The sequence below is a fragment of the Trachinotus anak genome, unplaced genomic scaffold (genome assembly GCF_046630095.1).
Source record: "Trachinotus anak isolate AG129_WGS33_773 ecotype Australia unplaced genomic scaffold, CSIRO_AGI_Tana_v1 ptg000032l, whole genome shotgun sequence".
Taxonomy (NCBI): domain Eukaryota; kingdom Metazoa; phylum Chordata; class Actinopteri; order Carangiformes; family Carangidae; genus Trachinotus; species Trachinotus anak.
In genome coordinates, this window is record NW_027273883.1 from 8,282,676 (window position 1) to 8,299,797 (window position 17,122).

Consider the following 17,122-nt stretch of genomic DNA (forward strand, 5'->3'; position numbering starts at 1 on the left):
TTTTCTGTGTTTGTCCATGAGAATGTGACTACTCATGTCTTGTACATGTGTCATTTAGTAAAACTCCAGTCATGTAATCTGATTCTATCCTCCATCTAAGGGAAGGGTCAGCGTGGGGAAAATAGCAGGAACTTAACAAGCCATTCTGGCCCACTGCCAGCATCGGTTATGGGCCGAGTGTGGCACCTGTGGTGTACTTCCGGCTTGGTTGTGAGTTGCTGGATTCGAGCCACCAGTCGGACCTCTTGACCCAGACTTGCTGAGTCTTCACCGGAGTGATAGGAATAACAACATCACAAGTAAAGTAAACTGGGGAATAAACAAACGCAAAAAGAAGTCAGGTGAACAGGAAACGGGGGGGGGGGGGCTGAGAAGGTACCTGTGGTTATTGACAGCTCACATATGGGGAATGGACAGAACAGGCGTCATCCCTCCTTTCAATGCGGACGACAAACAGGGCTGCAGTGAATTGTGCCTGGCTCTGTGCACAGTCCATTGCCACTAAGTATCGGCTTCATCATAAACCTGGACCTCAGCGAGGAAGGAAACTTCACCACTATATCCTGTCAGCACCAAGAAATCAACTGCCTGCTACTGGGGGTAAGTCCAGCTTACTTCCTCATCAGAGAAACCCCGCTGAGTATCAGGATGATTCGCTTTTTTGTTGTCAGAATTAAAAACAGAAAAACAAGACTCCTTTTTTCCATATGTCCTTGAAGTGGAGAACGACGAAAGGTAGTGAAGTGGCACGGAATTAAAGTTACATATTTCAAAATAAAAGCCAAAAGGATAGACTGCCAATTCGATAAAGTGTAACATCATGCAAGCACAGATATATACATATCTATTTTTTTGCTTAGGTCTTTGCATTAAGACAGGAAAAATATTTTATCAAAAACGTATGTAGGGGTATGATATCTCGTCAAAAGATCATATGACAATTTTTTGATTTCATGATCAGGGTCTCGACCTGCATACTAGTTCGGCTCTAGTATTGTGAAAGTCCTGAGTGGAAGTTGTGATTTGTATCTTGTTGCTGCAGTGAGCCTCTTGCAAATGTTTGTCTGCTGGCCTTGCTCGTCACCCACAGGTCTGCTCTCTCTACAAATTGTGCCACATCCAGTCACACATTTTGCTTAGTTCACATGGAGTATTCACTTGGGCAGCACTGTCATTTGTTTATGAGGTTTTATATGCAAGTATTTTAATTTGTAACTTCAGTCGATGCTGTTTCCCTGCTTGCAGGCAGGTCTCTCATCCCGAGACCGGCCTGTAGCTCTACTGTCTTGGACTGCAGCTGATGATGGGAGAGAGAGGGAGAAAGATGTTTCTATGCCTTTCCCTCTAATGAGTGAATATTGTGAATGCTCTGATTGTTAAATAATAGTTTGTTTGTGATGAAATTTTCAGTGTTAACATAGCCATGAAAATGAATTTGTCATCCTACTGTCATCACTTAGGGTAAGAGCAAGACTGGCGAACCTCCCAAAAAGTGCTGTCCAAAGTGACCAGCAGAGGTCCCCACCTCTTGCCAAATTATTGTTCACCCCTACACAGATTGGTCTCAGCTTTGAAAGGATTAATTATTTACATTTAATATTCAGAGCATTCACAAGTTCACTCAGCAGGGCCCGGCACATAGAAACAGGTGTTTATGGCTTGCAGTTCTCTTTCTATCTGACTGACCGAAAGTCCTATTTGCAACCTTGAAAAGCAGCAGCTAAGAATCTGAACTAAGTGATGTGTTTTGTCTGTCTATGGCTCTCACCCACTTTGTTTAATCACTAAGCGGCACCTACACACAACAAACAGTTTAACTGACAGTCAGCTGGTCTGTGTGTGTGTGTGTGTGTGTGTGTGTGCGCACCCTCTCGGTGTTGCAAGTATTGGTTCTTATGTGAAATTAATGATATTAAATATAATGTTAATTTAACACTACAAATAATAGTTTATACATTAATGAGAAAACAAGCCCAATATGGTCATGACATTGGCAAATTCATAAGCTATTGCTATGGCGCTGATAACACCAAGATCATTGTCCATTGGCACAACCCATCACCATCACCAATTGCAGTCCAAGACAGTGGAGTTGCAGTCCGCCCTTAGGACAAAAGACCTTCCTGCAGGCAGGGAAACATGAAGCAGGATGAGCCAGGGCTAGCTGATAAGCAGTGATTGAAGTTTCAAATTAAAATACTTGTATAGCACCTCATAAATAACAGTGCTGTTCAAACGAATATTCCATGCTAACCAAGCAAAATGTGTGATTTGTTGACACAATTTGGAAACAGAAGAGCATTGGGGCTGAAGAGAAGCAGCTGACAAAGATTTGGAAAAAGCATTGAAGTGGCAGAAAGATCCAAATCACATCTTCCAGTGAGGACTTTCACAATAAAACCAGAGCTGAAATAGGATGCAGATCATGACTTAAATTGTGGATTGTTTCTACTGAAAAGGATCGTCATGGGATCTTTTGACCAGATCGCCCAGCCATACATAGACTTTTGATAAAATATTTTTCATGTCTTAATGCAAGGACCTCAGCAGAAAAGAGAGATTTATCTCTGTGCTTGCATGATGTTACACTTTATCACTTAGCCATTTTGTCATTTTGACTTTTATTTTGAAATACTGGACTTAACTTCTGTGCACCCTGACAACCTTTCTTCAATTCAACAAGGAAAAATGAAGGAAAAGGAATTTGCAAACACCAGAAACTCACTGTTTCTTCCAATTTGATGTTGTTCATTTTTTAATTCTGACAACATTTCGTTTCGGAAAATCTGAAAAACAATATCAGTGGTGAAGTTACACAAAGACTCTGTGAATGAAGAAGTGCTTTTGTTAGCATGTGTGCACAGATGCAGAGCAGAAAACTGCATGTGAAACTCAGCACTCAAGGATCCCACAGTGTGTGACTGAAGTTACAAGCAATGGAAAGTCAATTTATTTAATGCAATTACCATTGTGTGTTTTCATAGGGATGCCAAAGCCTACCTCAGGCCAGCACCACACCTTATGACCCCTCACAACCAACAAGAAATGGTAAGTCGTGCACATGAATACACCCCAGCCATATAGGGGCTCAAATTAGTGTCAAAATGATTTTGAACTTGTAAAGTGATGTTCACAAATGATTCCAAATGTTGTAGTTGTAAATCAAACTTTGTAAACCTGTAAAGTAAATCGTAGGAGTAAGTCGGGGGAGCCAGCTGCCTCGCGAGGCATCTGTCTCGATGGCTGGGCACATGGACCCCTGGGGTCGAGCCAGCCTCCTTGCCTTGCTAATGCTAACGCTAGCTAATGCTAAAGCTAGCAGCTAACAACTTGTCCCGCTTCCCAACAGCTAGCATAGTATTAGCATAGCATGCTTTATGTGTGTGTTTAGTTTAGTTTTTTGTTTTTTTGTTTGTTTTTTGTTGTTTTCCTGAAACGCCAAATTTGATATTTTTGAGGTCAGATCCTATATTTTCCGGTTTCCTCCTGCATGGCTGGAAAAACCCTGTTATGTATGACGTTAAAATGGCTTTATTATTTAAATTCGAAAATAAATCTGGTAGAGTGGGTGAGTGTTGCATATTCAACTTATGTTTTGCTTTTTGTTTTTTTTTGTTTTTTTTACATCACTCATCCACTCCATCGAACTTGGGATTTTCAGTGCAGGCTATGCACAAGGCAATGGAGCTCAGTTTCTCTCTGTTTACTTTCTCACTTTCTTTGTTTCACCAATTCTGCTGTCCTGCTCATGATTCTCGCCATAATAGCTTTGTGTGTCTGCTCCTGTACTCATGCTTTACATGATCTTGCACACGCTGAGTGAAGAGCCAACAGGGATGTACTCCTACAGTTATGATCATAAATCTGATCTGCTAGTTAAGAAGAAAAGTAAGAAAACACAACATTTTGGTCATTTTTTTTCCATAATAATCAGCTTGTCTCAACTTGTCTGGTGAAATTCTCCTCTGATGGCAGGACCAATGCTCCTAGCTTGTGAGCAGGGATGTGCAGGTTTCCTTTATACTTCAATGTGGAGGCAACTGGCTTGATGGCTGGGTGCATGGCCGAGGGGGTCAAACAGATAATCATTAGGGAATGATAAAACATCCTAGTGGGCTCTGTTCACCCTCTCATGACTGTCATGAGAGGTTTCTGTGGAACATTTGTGCTTCAATATCAACTGGCTATTCCGGAAAAGGACACAGCATTTCTGACACTTCCTTCAGTCTTCAGGCTTCATCTAAAGAGGAGAGGCAACTCTGGAGTTAGTTGAAGAAACCCTCCCAGTGAGCAGGTTAACTTCACACATTATGTTGCCATAGCAATTGACTCAGAATTGATCTTAACTGTCTTTTTGAAACCAAAATCCCAGAGTTTCCTTGAACTCTGACTGAATCAACCCAACGAGTTTTCAATAAACCCACTTTCCGAAACATATATGATGTCTAGACAAACACATTACAACACAGCATGAGTCAGTTGTACAATGCCGCTGTCAAAAGTGCAGCAGGCTGTATCCCATCTAGGCAACACACCTTATCAATTTAATTTATCAGGATGAGGGGATGGACTCATCATACTATGATCGCTTTAAACTTCTGATGTTACGTAACATGAAACAGAATCATTCAGAATAGAATCGGACAGAATCATTTTTTTCACAGCACTGTTTTTAGTCCCACTGACTGCATCTGTAGCAACTGACACACCTGGTAGGAACAATGACTGTGTCAAGAGTGTCTCACTTGTTGATTACTGATTGGGAAACACCCCTGTGGCGAGCAATAGGGTGCCTGTGTGTCTGTAATGAGGTGTGTCGTTTACTCTTCCTGCATCTTCAAGCAGTTTAGTGGAATGAAAACACTTTTTTTTTCAATTATTTTCAAAACAAACTATATATTAGGTTGGTCTTATCGTTCATGTGGTTTTGACTGAGGAGTTTGAGCAGTCATGTGATTGAGCAACACCTCGAATTGTGGCATGTCATTAGAAGTGTTGAAATTTGGATTCATCAACATCTTAGTCATATTTTGACTAGTAAATCATCAATAATTTCACTCAAACAATGTGTGGGATTAAGTTTTACTGAATCATTCCTGGTCTCTAGCAGATTTCCTTTTTTGTGGCATTTCAAACTGAAGTTAAATGAATATTAGATAAAGGCCGAGTTTCTACAGATAGATGAACAAGACCTTCAAAGGGCTGAGTGAGCACTGCTACAATTGTGTTTAATCACTGAAGATGACTCAAAGAACAAGCTTGCTTATCACTCCAACACTCCTAAATTAGTGGTCCACTGAAAACTACATCTACATAATACCTCTATCAATCCAGCCACAAAGAGTGTAACTGGTGTGTGTCTACAACCCAGTTATCAGCAGTGACGCAACAAAAGCTGAAACACAGCCAGTGAGGAGGGGCAAGGTCTCTCTTTTCAGACCAGACTCAACACTGGGTTTCTGTTTTTAAGTGAGTCACTATGCAAGTGAGTGCAAAGAAAAATCCATGAACATTGTAGAGACAAGTTTATTTCATGTGGGAATCAAAAAATTGTGGTCATTGTGTTCTGGGTGTTAAGGGATTACCTTCAAGCCCACAATCAAATCTTCTCAATAGGATTTGGCTGAAAAAACTCATGAAACATCTAATTAGTCTATTGACTTCACAATATAAAGGTCAAGGCACAAGAAGCATGGGGTTTTTTAACAATCAATGGAGTGGCTCAGCCCAAAGAGTACTTTTAAAAATCAGCCCATGTTAATTTACCAAAAACACAAACATGTTTTGTGTTTATTGTGTGTAGTTTAAGAGACAAAAGAGTCATGCAACAAGTTTTGACAGAAAAATTTCTTTTTGGTTATTTTCCACAGTGGGACATGGAAGCTGCCACAGAAAGTGAAAACCCCTCAGCCATGCATTTCCATGGTCTCTTCCTGCTCTCCCCTGGCCTGTGTCATTACCCAGTTTAGTGTTAGGTGTCCACTTGAAAAAGTCCGCTGCAGTCAGTCTGTCTTAAGTAACCTCGGCAGACATGGGTTCACCCCAAATTAGAAAATGAGAGCTTATTCTCTCATTGGTAACTCAGCTTAGCTCAATTCAGTTTAATTTCAAATGTTATCTGTTAGTGAAATGTCCTAACTGCATGTTTGCTACTGGAGAGCTTGGAGAATGGGATGAAAACATGTCAGTTTATAATTTAACTTAAATTCTGAAATGTTTCCATTTGATAAAATAAAATTTGATTTAAAAAAAAAAAGAAAGGAAAAAAAAATTTTTTTTTTCTCCAAGTGAGGAAATAGAATAGTCGCAGTTCGCATAATCCAGTTGAAATTCATATACATATATAATTCATAAACATGAATCGATTAGCAGGCTTTTTTTCAGTCATTCTAGCGACATGGCTCTAGAGAAGACAAGTTCAGTCTGTCTTTCAAATGCTCCACCACTTTGGTGTAGACTAAAATATCTCAACTATTGAATATATTGCCATGAAATTTAACACAGAAATTCATGGTCTCCAGAAGATGATCGCCAAAGTCCTAATGACTTTGGTGATATTCTGACTTTTCATCTAGCATCAGTATGAGGTTGACATTTGTGGTTTGAAGTGAGATTTCTTGGCAATCCATCCAGCAGGTGTTGATAGACAGATACACCTGTAGCATTTGCGGTAGAGAGACCAGTAGTTAAGTCATTTCCCATTGGGTAATTCCTGGAGCAGTAATGGATAAACAAGAGAGCCTCTCATTTATCCACTAGTTATATTTTTAGTTTGAATTTGTTCTGCTCTTTTGGCTTAAGTACCACATCAGAACATAGTACTGTACAGCAGAGCAGCAGTAGCTGTTCACAGTGGACTGAAGGGCTATGTGCTGTGGATGGAGAAATAAAAAAAAAAAATTAAAAAAAACAAAAAAACATCCATGTCCCAAGCTGACACTCACGGGGCTGGTGCTTGTTGGCGAGGTTTGGAGTCTGCCTCTGTGGCTTGGCCCAAGCTTTCATCCTCTCCATTCACTCCAATCTGAGGTCAAGGAGTTGGGCTTGCTTGTGGGAAGCTCTTATACTGTCTTGTAATGAACGCTCTCAGCAGGAAAACAAGGCCTTGTTTTTCCAGAGTTCAGGGTTGGATGCGCCCACCGCTCTAATCTGACCTCCGTTAAAATCCCTCCTTTCCTAAGACTGACTGAGTGACTCTGGACAGGATTCCAGCTGGTTTACTGTTAAAAGAAGAAGGTGAGGTCTAGCTGACACTTGATAACAGGCCATCAATGTAAATGCAGCAACATGTAGAAGATGGCTGGTGTGCAAAAGCACCCCATGCTGATAATGAGCGGTGAATATTCTGTATATAGTTCGCTTATATGTGCTGCACTTGTGCTTCACACCCAAACTGCAATTTCTCACATTCTACAATGCAAAATGTGTTGTGTGATGTGCCGTTTACTGCCTTCCCATACATTTTTACACTTTTAAGGGTTTGATGTGGTTTTGGAACTGAAACCGTCTATTAATGTGGGAGTGTAGGAATGTGATAAATTCTTATAAAGCAATTCAGACTTGAACATCCTCTGCACACAAGAATATTACTCACAACTATTGTCTGCAAGTATTGGGACTGTGGTTTTGAGCTTTGCCCTTCTTGGTATTTGGTCTGGTGAAACTCATAAAAATATAATGCTGTGCAGTTTGAAGTAAAAGCTTCTTTGCATCTAAAGAGGAGAGCATATGGTGTCAGCACATCATTTTCTTAGCTGACCCTTTTTTGTGCTCTTTTGGCTAAATTTGACAGCAACATTTTGTTTACCTTTTTAATGTTGTACAATGATTGTGAGATAGAGCCTATGACTGATATACAGCGAGAAAGTTTGTGTGTCATAACAAAAATTTGGAAACAGTTAAAGGAATGACACCACTCGACCAATATGTCTTGAATGGTTCTTTTAATGTTTTCTGACTTTATTTTTTCGCCTCTCATCCAACTTTGAGGTTGAATGGTACAGGTGTTTTTGGGAGGAGGGGTTCGAACTGCAGTAGGAATGGATGATGGATAAACAGCTGTATCAGCTGTATCAAGCAGTAACAGGAATCCAGGCAGCAATGGAGCATGGATCACAGTTCACTGATTGTCTAGTGATTGTTAGGAATGAATACAGCAGTCACAGTCAGGCCAATGGTGAGTGCAGAAAGATAGATAAAGAGTTGACGGGAAATGAAAAGACCTTTTGATTACTTTTCTCCTTGAGTGAGATCTAAGGTTGTCAGTGAAAACATTTGTACTGTAGGGTGTCATTGAATTTGTATGGATTTATGAAATAGAGGTGAATTAAGGCTAAAGGGTATCCTACATTTCTTTCCATCTTGGAGCAGTCCTACTACAGTACAATCAAAGAGATGTTTGGAATGCAAAAAGTTGTAGGAGTGGATTGACCCTGATTGACTGTTTAGTATTGAAAAAAGCAATGGAGGTTTCCATTTCTTTGTATAGGAATGATGTAGTTCCTGCCAGTTCAGGTTAAAAAAGAACTCGTATAAGAACTGGATTGTAATGGAATGAAAGAGAAACGTGATTACATAAAGCTTGGATGTCTAGTGATTATCCATTTGCTACTTGTCATCTGAAAGAGTTTATTCAGACAGCCAAGCTACTGAAATGAGATGTCAAGAGGTCATCTCATCAATGTTGTAAATATTGTAAAATGAAAATTCAGCGCCATATGAAAGTATATTCATACATTTCTGCATTATCTTGATAATATTCACCATATTCACAAATTGCAAAAAGTCTGCCAAACACAAATTTATTTTTCCTCTCAAAATTGAATCCAATAAACCACACCAAGGAGCTTCTAAAGTAATGTGTAGATGGAAAGTTGGGGACAGAAAATGAAAGTCACACATCTATTATCAGAAGTTCAACAAGGACACAAGTAGAGGCCAATTGTGTAAGTACACAGACAGAAACACATCTAGTACATAGAGCATTTTGTGACTCGTTTTTGTTTGTGACTACTTTTTTTGGTGCACTGGAAAAGAGAGGGGAAAAAGATTATTTTTAATACATAAACAGAAATTAATCATGACATATGGGTCACATCATTGAAATAACTTGTCTTAAGTGAGATTTCTTCAATACAGCAATGGACTACAACAACAAAGATTGTTATGGTTTGAATTCATCATTATACTCTCTTGTATTGTTTTTCTCTTCTCTTTTGGCTCTGCTACTCTTTCCCGATCCAAAAACTATCCAAACTCTTTTGACAAGCCTCTGGAAAAGTACAAAGCTATTCATTACTTATTTGTACTGCCAAATGTCACATGACCTTTACTGTGATTTCATGAATAACACAGCAAATCTTGCCACAGTTTCAGATGATAAAGCCTCTTCTCACATGAGTAAGTGATGGCCATTTTGTAGGATAAATGTTTTATGTGTTAATTGCCCCCTCTTGTGGTTATTTCTTCTCATTGCAGTTGTATACCATTATAAGTGCACAATGAGAGCATGGGAGCAAGATGGTCTTGTGTAACAAAAATGAAATCATCAAACCTCTGTCTTCACACTGGCAAACTACCACACGATTGTCTATCCACACCCTTCCTCAGTCCGCACTCCCAACTATTACTGTCATAACATTGCTGATTTAAATCACTTGGTGAGGTCCAAAGACCTGGATGTGAGACTGAGAAGAGTGATGTTTGGTTAACTGTTTTACTGTTTTACCACTCTTTTGATTTGATTATTCCTTAATATGTATTGTTATTTATTCTTAGTGTTTGTTCATAGAATACCAATTGCCATTCAGCAGCAATTTGCTGTCAAGTGTATTGTTTTTCACTCTGTGCCTGAGTTCAAACAGAATGCAGGTTTTCATTTTCACCTGTCTATTTTGGCCCAGACAAATTATTTGAAATATTCATACAAAGACAGGGTGTGGTTATGGTAAATTTTGATATGTTACAAACAAAAAAACAAAGACAGTTTTGTTTTCTGCTTTCCTTCTCTACATAAATGCACACCATGCAGACATGGATTTCTTCCCATGTGATACTGATCATATCCAGAAGGGGGCACTACATATCAAGTATCACATCTGCCATTCTCCATGCATCTTCTAAACTCTTCCTCTTCTGTATCAGGAGTTTCTGACCATTTTCTGAGCCTAACACACATTTGGGTTAAATTAAGCTTTGTTTGTTAATAGAAACTAAATCCATTTAAGTTTCCTGCTTGTCCAATTCATTCCCAAGGTTTTCCACTTGCTTATTCTAAAAGATTTGTTTGATACATCATTGATTCTCCATGAGAAACCTCAAGTTTACCACTCCTGATGCATCACCTCTGATTTCCATTTCAAGTGCCTTGTGTCTTTTTGCTGTCATCAGATCTAGAGTTGCCTTTTTCACAAAGTGCGTTGGCTTCCCCATAACATGAAATAGTTTAGTTATTTTGATTTAGCAGCCCTGCTTTTATGGATATCTGTTGCTGATCAGACATGTCAGGCTGTCAGTGTTGATGTACAATGCTTTGGAATACTTTAGAATCGAAGAGGACATTTTCTCTTTGTAGATTTCCAGATTCAGCCTCTCAGATCTTGAGCCATAAAGAGAGGACGGTTGTGGAGCTTTAGAGATGGAAATTATCATGGATCAGTGCGGATCTTTAAAGAGCTGGAAGCCACTATAGTGGGAGGAGAGAGTCCAATGGATACTTCTGGCAGGCACTGGCAACTCAGTTGGAGACTCCAGTGGCCTCATGTACCCCCAACCTCTTATTCACCCAGATGATGACAGGGAGTTTTCTGTAAGAATTATGTCATTGATGCTGTGCGTTACAATGGAACTGAAGAACACAGCGAAGGAAATATTGTTGTAGCCTGACAGTGGTTTCACACTTGTTTTGGGTGAGACATTGCCCTAGTAATGAATAGAAACCAGAGTAAGAGTTTGAAGGGTCAGGTCACCCAAAAATAAGAGTTTTCCATTTACACCTTGTGGGGGTATTTTTCCAAGATTTGACATGTCCTCTAGTATCCTAATACAGGTCAATGGAGGTGAATTAAATTTCTATTATGGGCCTCACGGCACTGAACAATTACATTTGAAAATCTCAGCAGCAGTATGTCTTTCCAGAACCAATTCCCTGTTTCTTTAGATAATTCACAGACCTTGCTGTGGACAGGTTCCAGTATTTTCTATATTTGAAAGGAAATTGTTCCTTTTGGAAACTTAACGGTGATGTCTGTGAGTTTTCCTGTGGAAGCAGAACATCACTTCTGGGAAACAATGTTGCAGCTGAAGTTTTAAACTACACTTTGGTGAACAAAATCAGCATTTGAAATGGTCACCGAATTAAATATGTAGGACTGTAGCATAGAGATTCTTTCTTGACCCTGGGAGCAGTATGTGTGACAAAAAGGGGTGATCATGGGTGCGTTTTGCTGGTATTTACAAGTGGTTTTTTTGTGACATCTCTTTTCGATGCAGCAATTCCTCTAGTCCTGGACCAAGTTCTCTATTGATCAACAACAGAGGCAACTTTGATAATACCCGATCACAGGCCAACTAATAATTTTCAGAACTCCCAATTGCATCTTTCAATGCCATGACACTAGCTTTTGGAGTATAGATGTCGAAAATGCAATGATGATTTTTCAATCATTGTTCCACACTTAGGTCAGATGAAGACACCTGATCCAGCTCCATTCATAGATAAAGGCTACGAGACGCAGACCAGAATTCTGAAAAAGCTACAGGTTTAGTTGTATTCTAGTGGCAATCTTTGTACTCAAAGACCTGTCAGTCAGTTTGAGAGTGATATCAGGTTCAAATTCAGTTTTGGTGTAGTGGTGGTGCCCTTTTGTTTTCATTTGGATCAGAGATTGTGTGCTTAAGTCAAGCATTGACATGGGTGTTCCCTATTGACGTGATGCACGCCTTGGGGCCTGGCATAAAGGCCAAACTAAAGTAATGAAATCATTCAGTGTTAAACATCTTGGCAAATCAAGGGCACCCATATACTCCAAGGATTTACCATTCATTTCTCAAGGAAAACACAGGAGTGGGGAACAAGAGAGTGGAAAAAAAGAGGGAGTGGGAGGTGAGGGAGAACTCCGTCCATTGGAGCCAGGGTAAGAATTTATGGCCAGGAAGAGCGATGAATGTGTAATTTACGGTGCATACTCTACCATTCCCCCTGCCCTCCCCTTTAGTAATGAGAAACAGCTGTTTTGTTGTAGAGCCAAGGCATGGTATACCACCTCCCTTCTGGCTATGACACACCATTAGTTTTTATTTCTGTCTCTGCTTTTACGACCCCTGCCCAGGCGCCAGCATTTGGCCAGTGATCGGGACCATCACACCATCTAAGCTCGTCCACCTCCCAAGATGGTCTCCTGTAGCCTAGAGGATGATCATACCATAGCCTCTGAAGACTATCTCCTGAAGTTAGATCGCATCATACCCTCAGCAGATTTTTTTTTTTTCTTATTCTTTGAGGTTTAAATTTAATTCAGGTCAGATAATATGAATTGTACAAATTTTCCCCATAACATTATGAAGGCACATCTGTTGTGAAAATGAGTGACCTTACGTATCGTGTATTTGTAAAATGAGTGAATGATTAGTGTTATGATTATAATAATAACAATCATATTCATGTTGTTTTGGCCATCATCATGTTATGTAACTGTACTCACTGAAGAAATTGCTGAGATCTGAAAACAAGGCAACATTGCTACAGTAAAGTCTGGCGGGGCAGAAGCACAAGCAGCACAAACACTGAGACAAAAAGTTAAACTTGTTAACATGCCAGCAGTTTAGCCAGATTATCCACCACTTTATTTACTTTATACTTTATAAACTGACCCAAAATGTAGGTGATAATTCCTCATTTTGCGGGACATTATGTACAAGCATAAATATAGTAAGTACAGGTAGGTTAATTTTGCCATTGCCTTTGTTTGTTCCGTCTGTAAAAATTTGTAACGTGTGGGTAAGTTTAAAATCTATATGAGGGAAGCGGCTCAAGTTCCTTGCCACATGGGACTCGTTGGGTTTCAGCAAGTAAGAGACAATGAATAGAAATAATGGCCAAAAACTGTGAAACTGTAAGACCCAAGTTGTTAAAAGAAAAAAATAAAAATAATTTATATTTTAAGCTTTCAGCATAGCCAAGTCTTGATAAAAATGTGTCTTCATGTGTAAAAAGTGTCATGCATGTATGGAACTGTGAACGTTGTAAGAGACTAGAACTACAGAAGAGGCGGATCAATTGCAGACAAAGTCATGGAGGTCATTCCAACTGAAATCAAAGAGACTAATAGCAAAATCAGTGTATGACTGAAGTGTCATCAGCTTCATCTGAACTTTATTTAGGCTTTCACAGAATAAGCTATACATGATGATATTAATACTTCTTACGTTTGATGATAAACACAGTTTGACATATTCAGTATCACAATCCATAGTATGAATGAATAATGTAGTGTGTAACTTCTCCGGAAACTAATATCTTGTGGAAAGCAAACAGACCCATGGAAAACATCCTAGGAATAAAGGAAAAAAAAAATCTCTGTATCTGCAATGTCATGAAGCTAGCATTTGGAGTATAAATGTGTAAAATGTGTAAAATGCTATGATTGTTCTGAAACTTGAGCAGTAGGAAACATTAAAGTTGTGCAAAATCTTCAGACCCTGTTGCAAACATACATGATTACTGAGCAGCTGATGATTTGATGGCTTATATAATAATCAGTGGCTTGTAGTTACTGCATATTCGATATATATATCACTGTGCATTTACATTTTTTTTTCCTCTTGATAATCCAGACCCTATTTCTTCAATCTATGAGACCAATATTAACACACATGTGCAAATGTAAACACACATGTACAAACAACTAAGTTCCGTCGAAAAACAACTTGATTCCGTGCAGAAATGCATACTAAGTACACAAACACCCAGACTTTAGGTAGAGACAATCACACGCACACACACACTTGCATGCACAATGGCACGCACATGCAACCTTGTACCATGCAAATATTTGTGTATTTTAATTCCTCATTTTTTGTGCGGAGTTATTTTCTGATACAAACATCAACATTTAATTCGAAACAAACAACTACGCTATCAAATGGCAAAAGTCTGTGTCAAGACACCAGAGAAGGATATGAGCTGAGCTCCAAGTAATCCCCCTCTACATCTTCTCTTAGGCCTGTTTTTGTAATAGACTCCTTCATCAAAATAATATATAGAAGACCTTCTGTCCTCAACAACCACAAATGATTTCCAGTGCCTTTTCTTTTTGTTTCATCTCACAATAGGAAATAAAGGTACAAAGACTTAATACTATTCACTGTCTTTACATCACGTGCAGCGGCTGTTGAGAAAATCCATCTGCCACCTCTCACAAACACAAAAACAAATGAAGAACAGATTGTGATTAAAATAGAACTCCAACAACAAAATACATCATAAAGCAGGGGGGACTGGAGAGACCCTTCATTCGTTATCAGACCTCCAGCTTTAATACTGCACTTGAAACACAGGATCTGTTCTGAGTTCAAGAAGTGACATATGTCGGGTCATGATATTAGCCGTGCTCAACAACATTCTTCACCGTGGCTTTGCTTCTCCAACAGCGATTCCTCACAGTGGAATGAAAATCAACAAGTCTTTCAGACACCAGTCTCTTCCAGATAGGTTCATCTATTCAAAAAGCTCTTGAAAGCCTTTTTGTGTTGCGACAATCCTCCAGTTCTCTTTGCATCTTCTACAATGCATAGCAGCATTAATCCATTCCTTCATCACTTTGATCGTTGTCTATGGCTGGCACCGCTGGGTGAGGCACTGTCTCTGCTTTGCTCTCAGCCTCACCCAACAGGCACTGAAGTTTAGCTGACGGAGCTGGTTGTGATGCTAGGAGCAGTGGTGGTCCTGCTCTGGCCTTTTCTCCTCTTCCCACCACCTCCACCTCCTCCTCCACCTCCACCACCTCCACCACCACCACCACCTGCACCACCACCACCACCTCCTCCTCCTCCACCTCCTCTACTGCCTTCTCGTCCTCGCCCACGTGCGTTCTCCTTCTCTCTGCTGTTTGTATCATCTTGTTGGTCTCCCTTATTCTTCCTCTCTGAAATAAGAATGCATAGGAAACATGATTAATAGGTTACACGATTTCTCAAATAAACTCTTGTAACACGTCTGTCATCATTCATCATTAGATGTCGTATGTTGAAGTGCCTCTGCTTGGCTAAACAATTTAAAGAAAAAAAAAAAGAAAAAAGCAGGGATTCCTGAGAGATGAGGATAGAGGATACGGGATGTGTGCTGGATCAGAACTTGCGGGTGTGGTTGTGTGGTTTTTAATGCAGGCAAAATGAGTAAACCATGCACATCCAGTCCAGAATCATTCATAAATGCTAACATTCCATGCTATGTTTAGCCATACTGACAGTATATGTTCAGTCAGCATGTACCACGAGTGGCTCACAAATAATAATCAAACTTAATAGGAGAAAATAACACATCTAAACTTTCAGAGGCTAACTGTTTTCGGTCACGATAGATGGTCAGTTGGTTGGTCTACCACTCTAGTCTAGACTAAAATATCTCAACAATCAATTGCCATGAAATTTTCTACAGACTTTCATGTCCTCAGGATTAATTGTAATAACTTTAATGATCCTTTAACTTTTCCTCCGATGCAACCAGCAAGTTAGAATTTTACCTTGTCCATTACCTTTAAAAAACTGATGATGAAAAACTGACAGTTTCAGATGGACTTTGTGTTTAGTGCTCATTTAAAAAAAAAAAAAAAAAAAAAAATTAGCAAATGAAGATGGATGTTATTACTTTACACCTGACATTAGCATGGAGAGATGGTCGTGGGGGTGTAGACTCCTGATCTTTTTAATTTCTGTTTCAACAACTTCTCACTCCTTTGTGCCACTAAACATATATAAACCTTCCCCCATCGCCTCGCATTAGGATTCACACCTGTCACACATTTTTAAGAGTATAATTGCTCTCTAAATACAGACATCCATCATGGCGTGGTTAATGTCTGCACATAGCCCATTCAGGTGAGATAAGAGCTGCTGTTCTGCTGCTGATTTAAAAATGCAGCACATGTATAGACAGTGAGAGCACTTACGACAGTCAAGTGACATTCATTTCTGTCACATAAATCATCTTGAAATCACTTCTGGCATAATGAGTTAAACATTGTCAAGGGCCCAGTAATGGCCCACAAGGACATGAGGAGCTGTCACAAAGTGGAAATGGACATTGTGTCTAGAGTCAGATGCCTATTGTTTAAGCAGCACTCGAAAGCATTTGGTTTGTATATCTGTGGGAGTGTAGTTATGCTGGAGGATGTTTATTATGAACTTGTGCGTTGAGAATCTCACATCCTAGAAACTGAGTGAACACATGCCAAGGGCTGGACAGTGTTCACTATGCAGTTGACGACAACAACAGGGCTTATGGCGCCACCATGTTTGTCTACTGCCATGGAGTAATAACTTAAGGTCTGTGTTTATTTCCCTCCAGCAATTTTTAAACTTGTCGAACAAACAGTTATGATTGTTTGGTTTAAATGCAAATTTTCAAAACCTAAAAGCCCAAAGGTACAATGTTTCTCAGATTTCACCAAAAACAATATTTCTGCGCAGCCAGTGAAAATCATTATCTGGTGATGAAGTGGATTCTGTGTAGTTGAATTTGGACAGACCGAACACAAAAACATTTATTCACCGCAGGCCCATGCAGAGTCACAGTTGCTTTACTCTCAAATGAAAACTAAAAGGCTCAGTCCCACACAGTAGTGCACAAACAGGAATAACTCATTTTTCTGGAGAACCATTAGTACTAAAATCGTGAAAACAGCACTGAAAACTCATTTGTGGAATTGGCTGAAATCATAAGATTTTATGTCCAACATGGTCATCATTTATGTGTTGTTTTGAATCATTAAATATAATTCTTTCATGGCCACTATTCAAACAAGCACTTAATACTGAGCGGTAATAGTTTCAGTTTAGATCAATGAGGGACAATGAACCAGAGCGGAGCCTGAGTGAAGTAAAGGGTCCTCACACACACGCTCTG

The 17,122-nt window shown here is 39.5% G+C and overlaps 1 protein-coding gene and 1 long non-coding RNA gene across 5 annotated transcripts in view; one reads left to right on the plus strand and one right to left on the minus strand.

Moving 5' to 3' along the window:
* LOC139613371 (uncharacterized) overlaps nt 1-17,122 on the plus strand; it is a 20,003-nt gene continuing 2,881 nt past the window's right edge. The window contains exons 1-2 of one of the 3 annotated variants that reach the window (XR_011686735.1): nt 1-600; nt 2,985-3,048. This is a non-coding gene — a long non-coding RNA (uncharacterized lncRNA). The remainder of the gene's footprint in view (nt 601-2,984; nt 3,049-17,122) is intronic. The other 2 variants (XR_011686736.1, XR_011686734.1) reach the window with 2 other exon arrangements.
* Nucleotides 13,334-17,122, minus strand: part of rspo1 (R-spondin 1) — an 18,256-nt gene continuing 14,467 nt past the window's right edge. For both annotated transcript variants that reach the window (XM_071469961.1, XM_071469959.1), the window contains exon 6: nt 13,334-15,143. In XM_071469961.1, the coding sequence (XP_071326062.1) occupies nt 14,902-15,143 (242 nt within the window). In that variant the 3' untranslated portion in view covers nt 13,334-14,901. The remainder of the gene's footprint in view (nt 15,144-17,122) is intronic.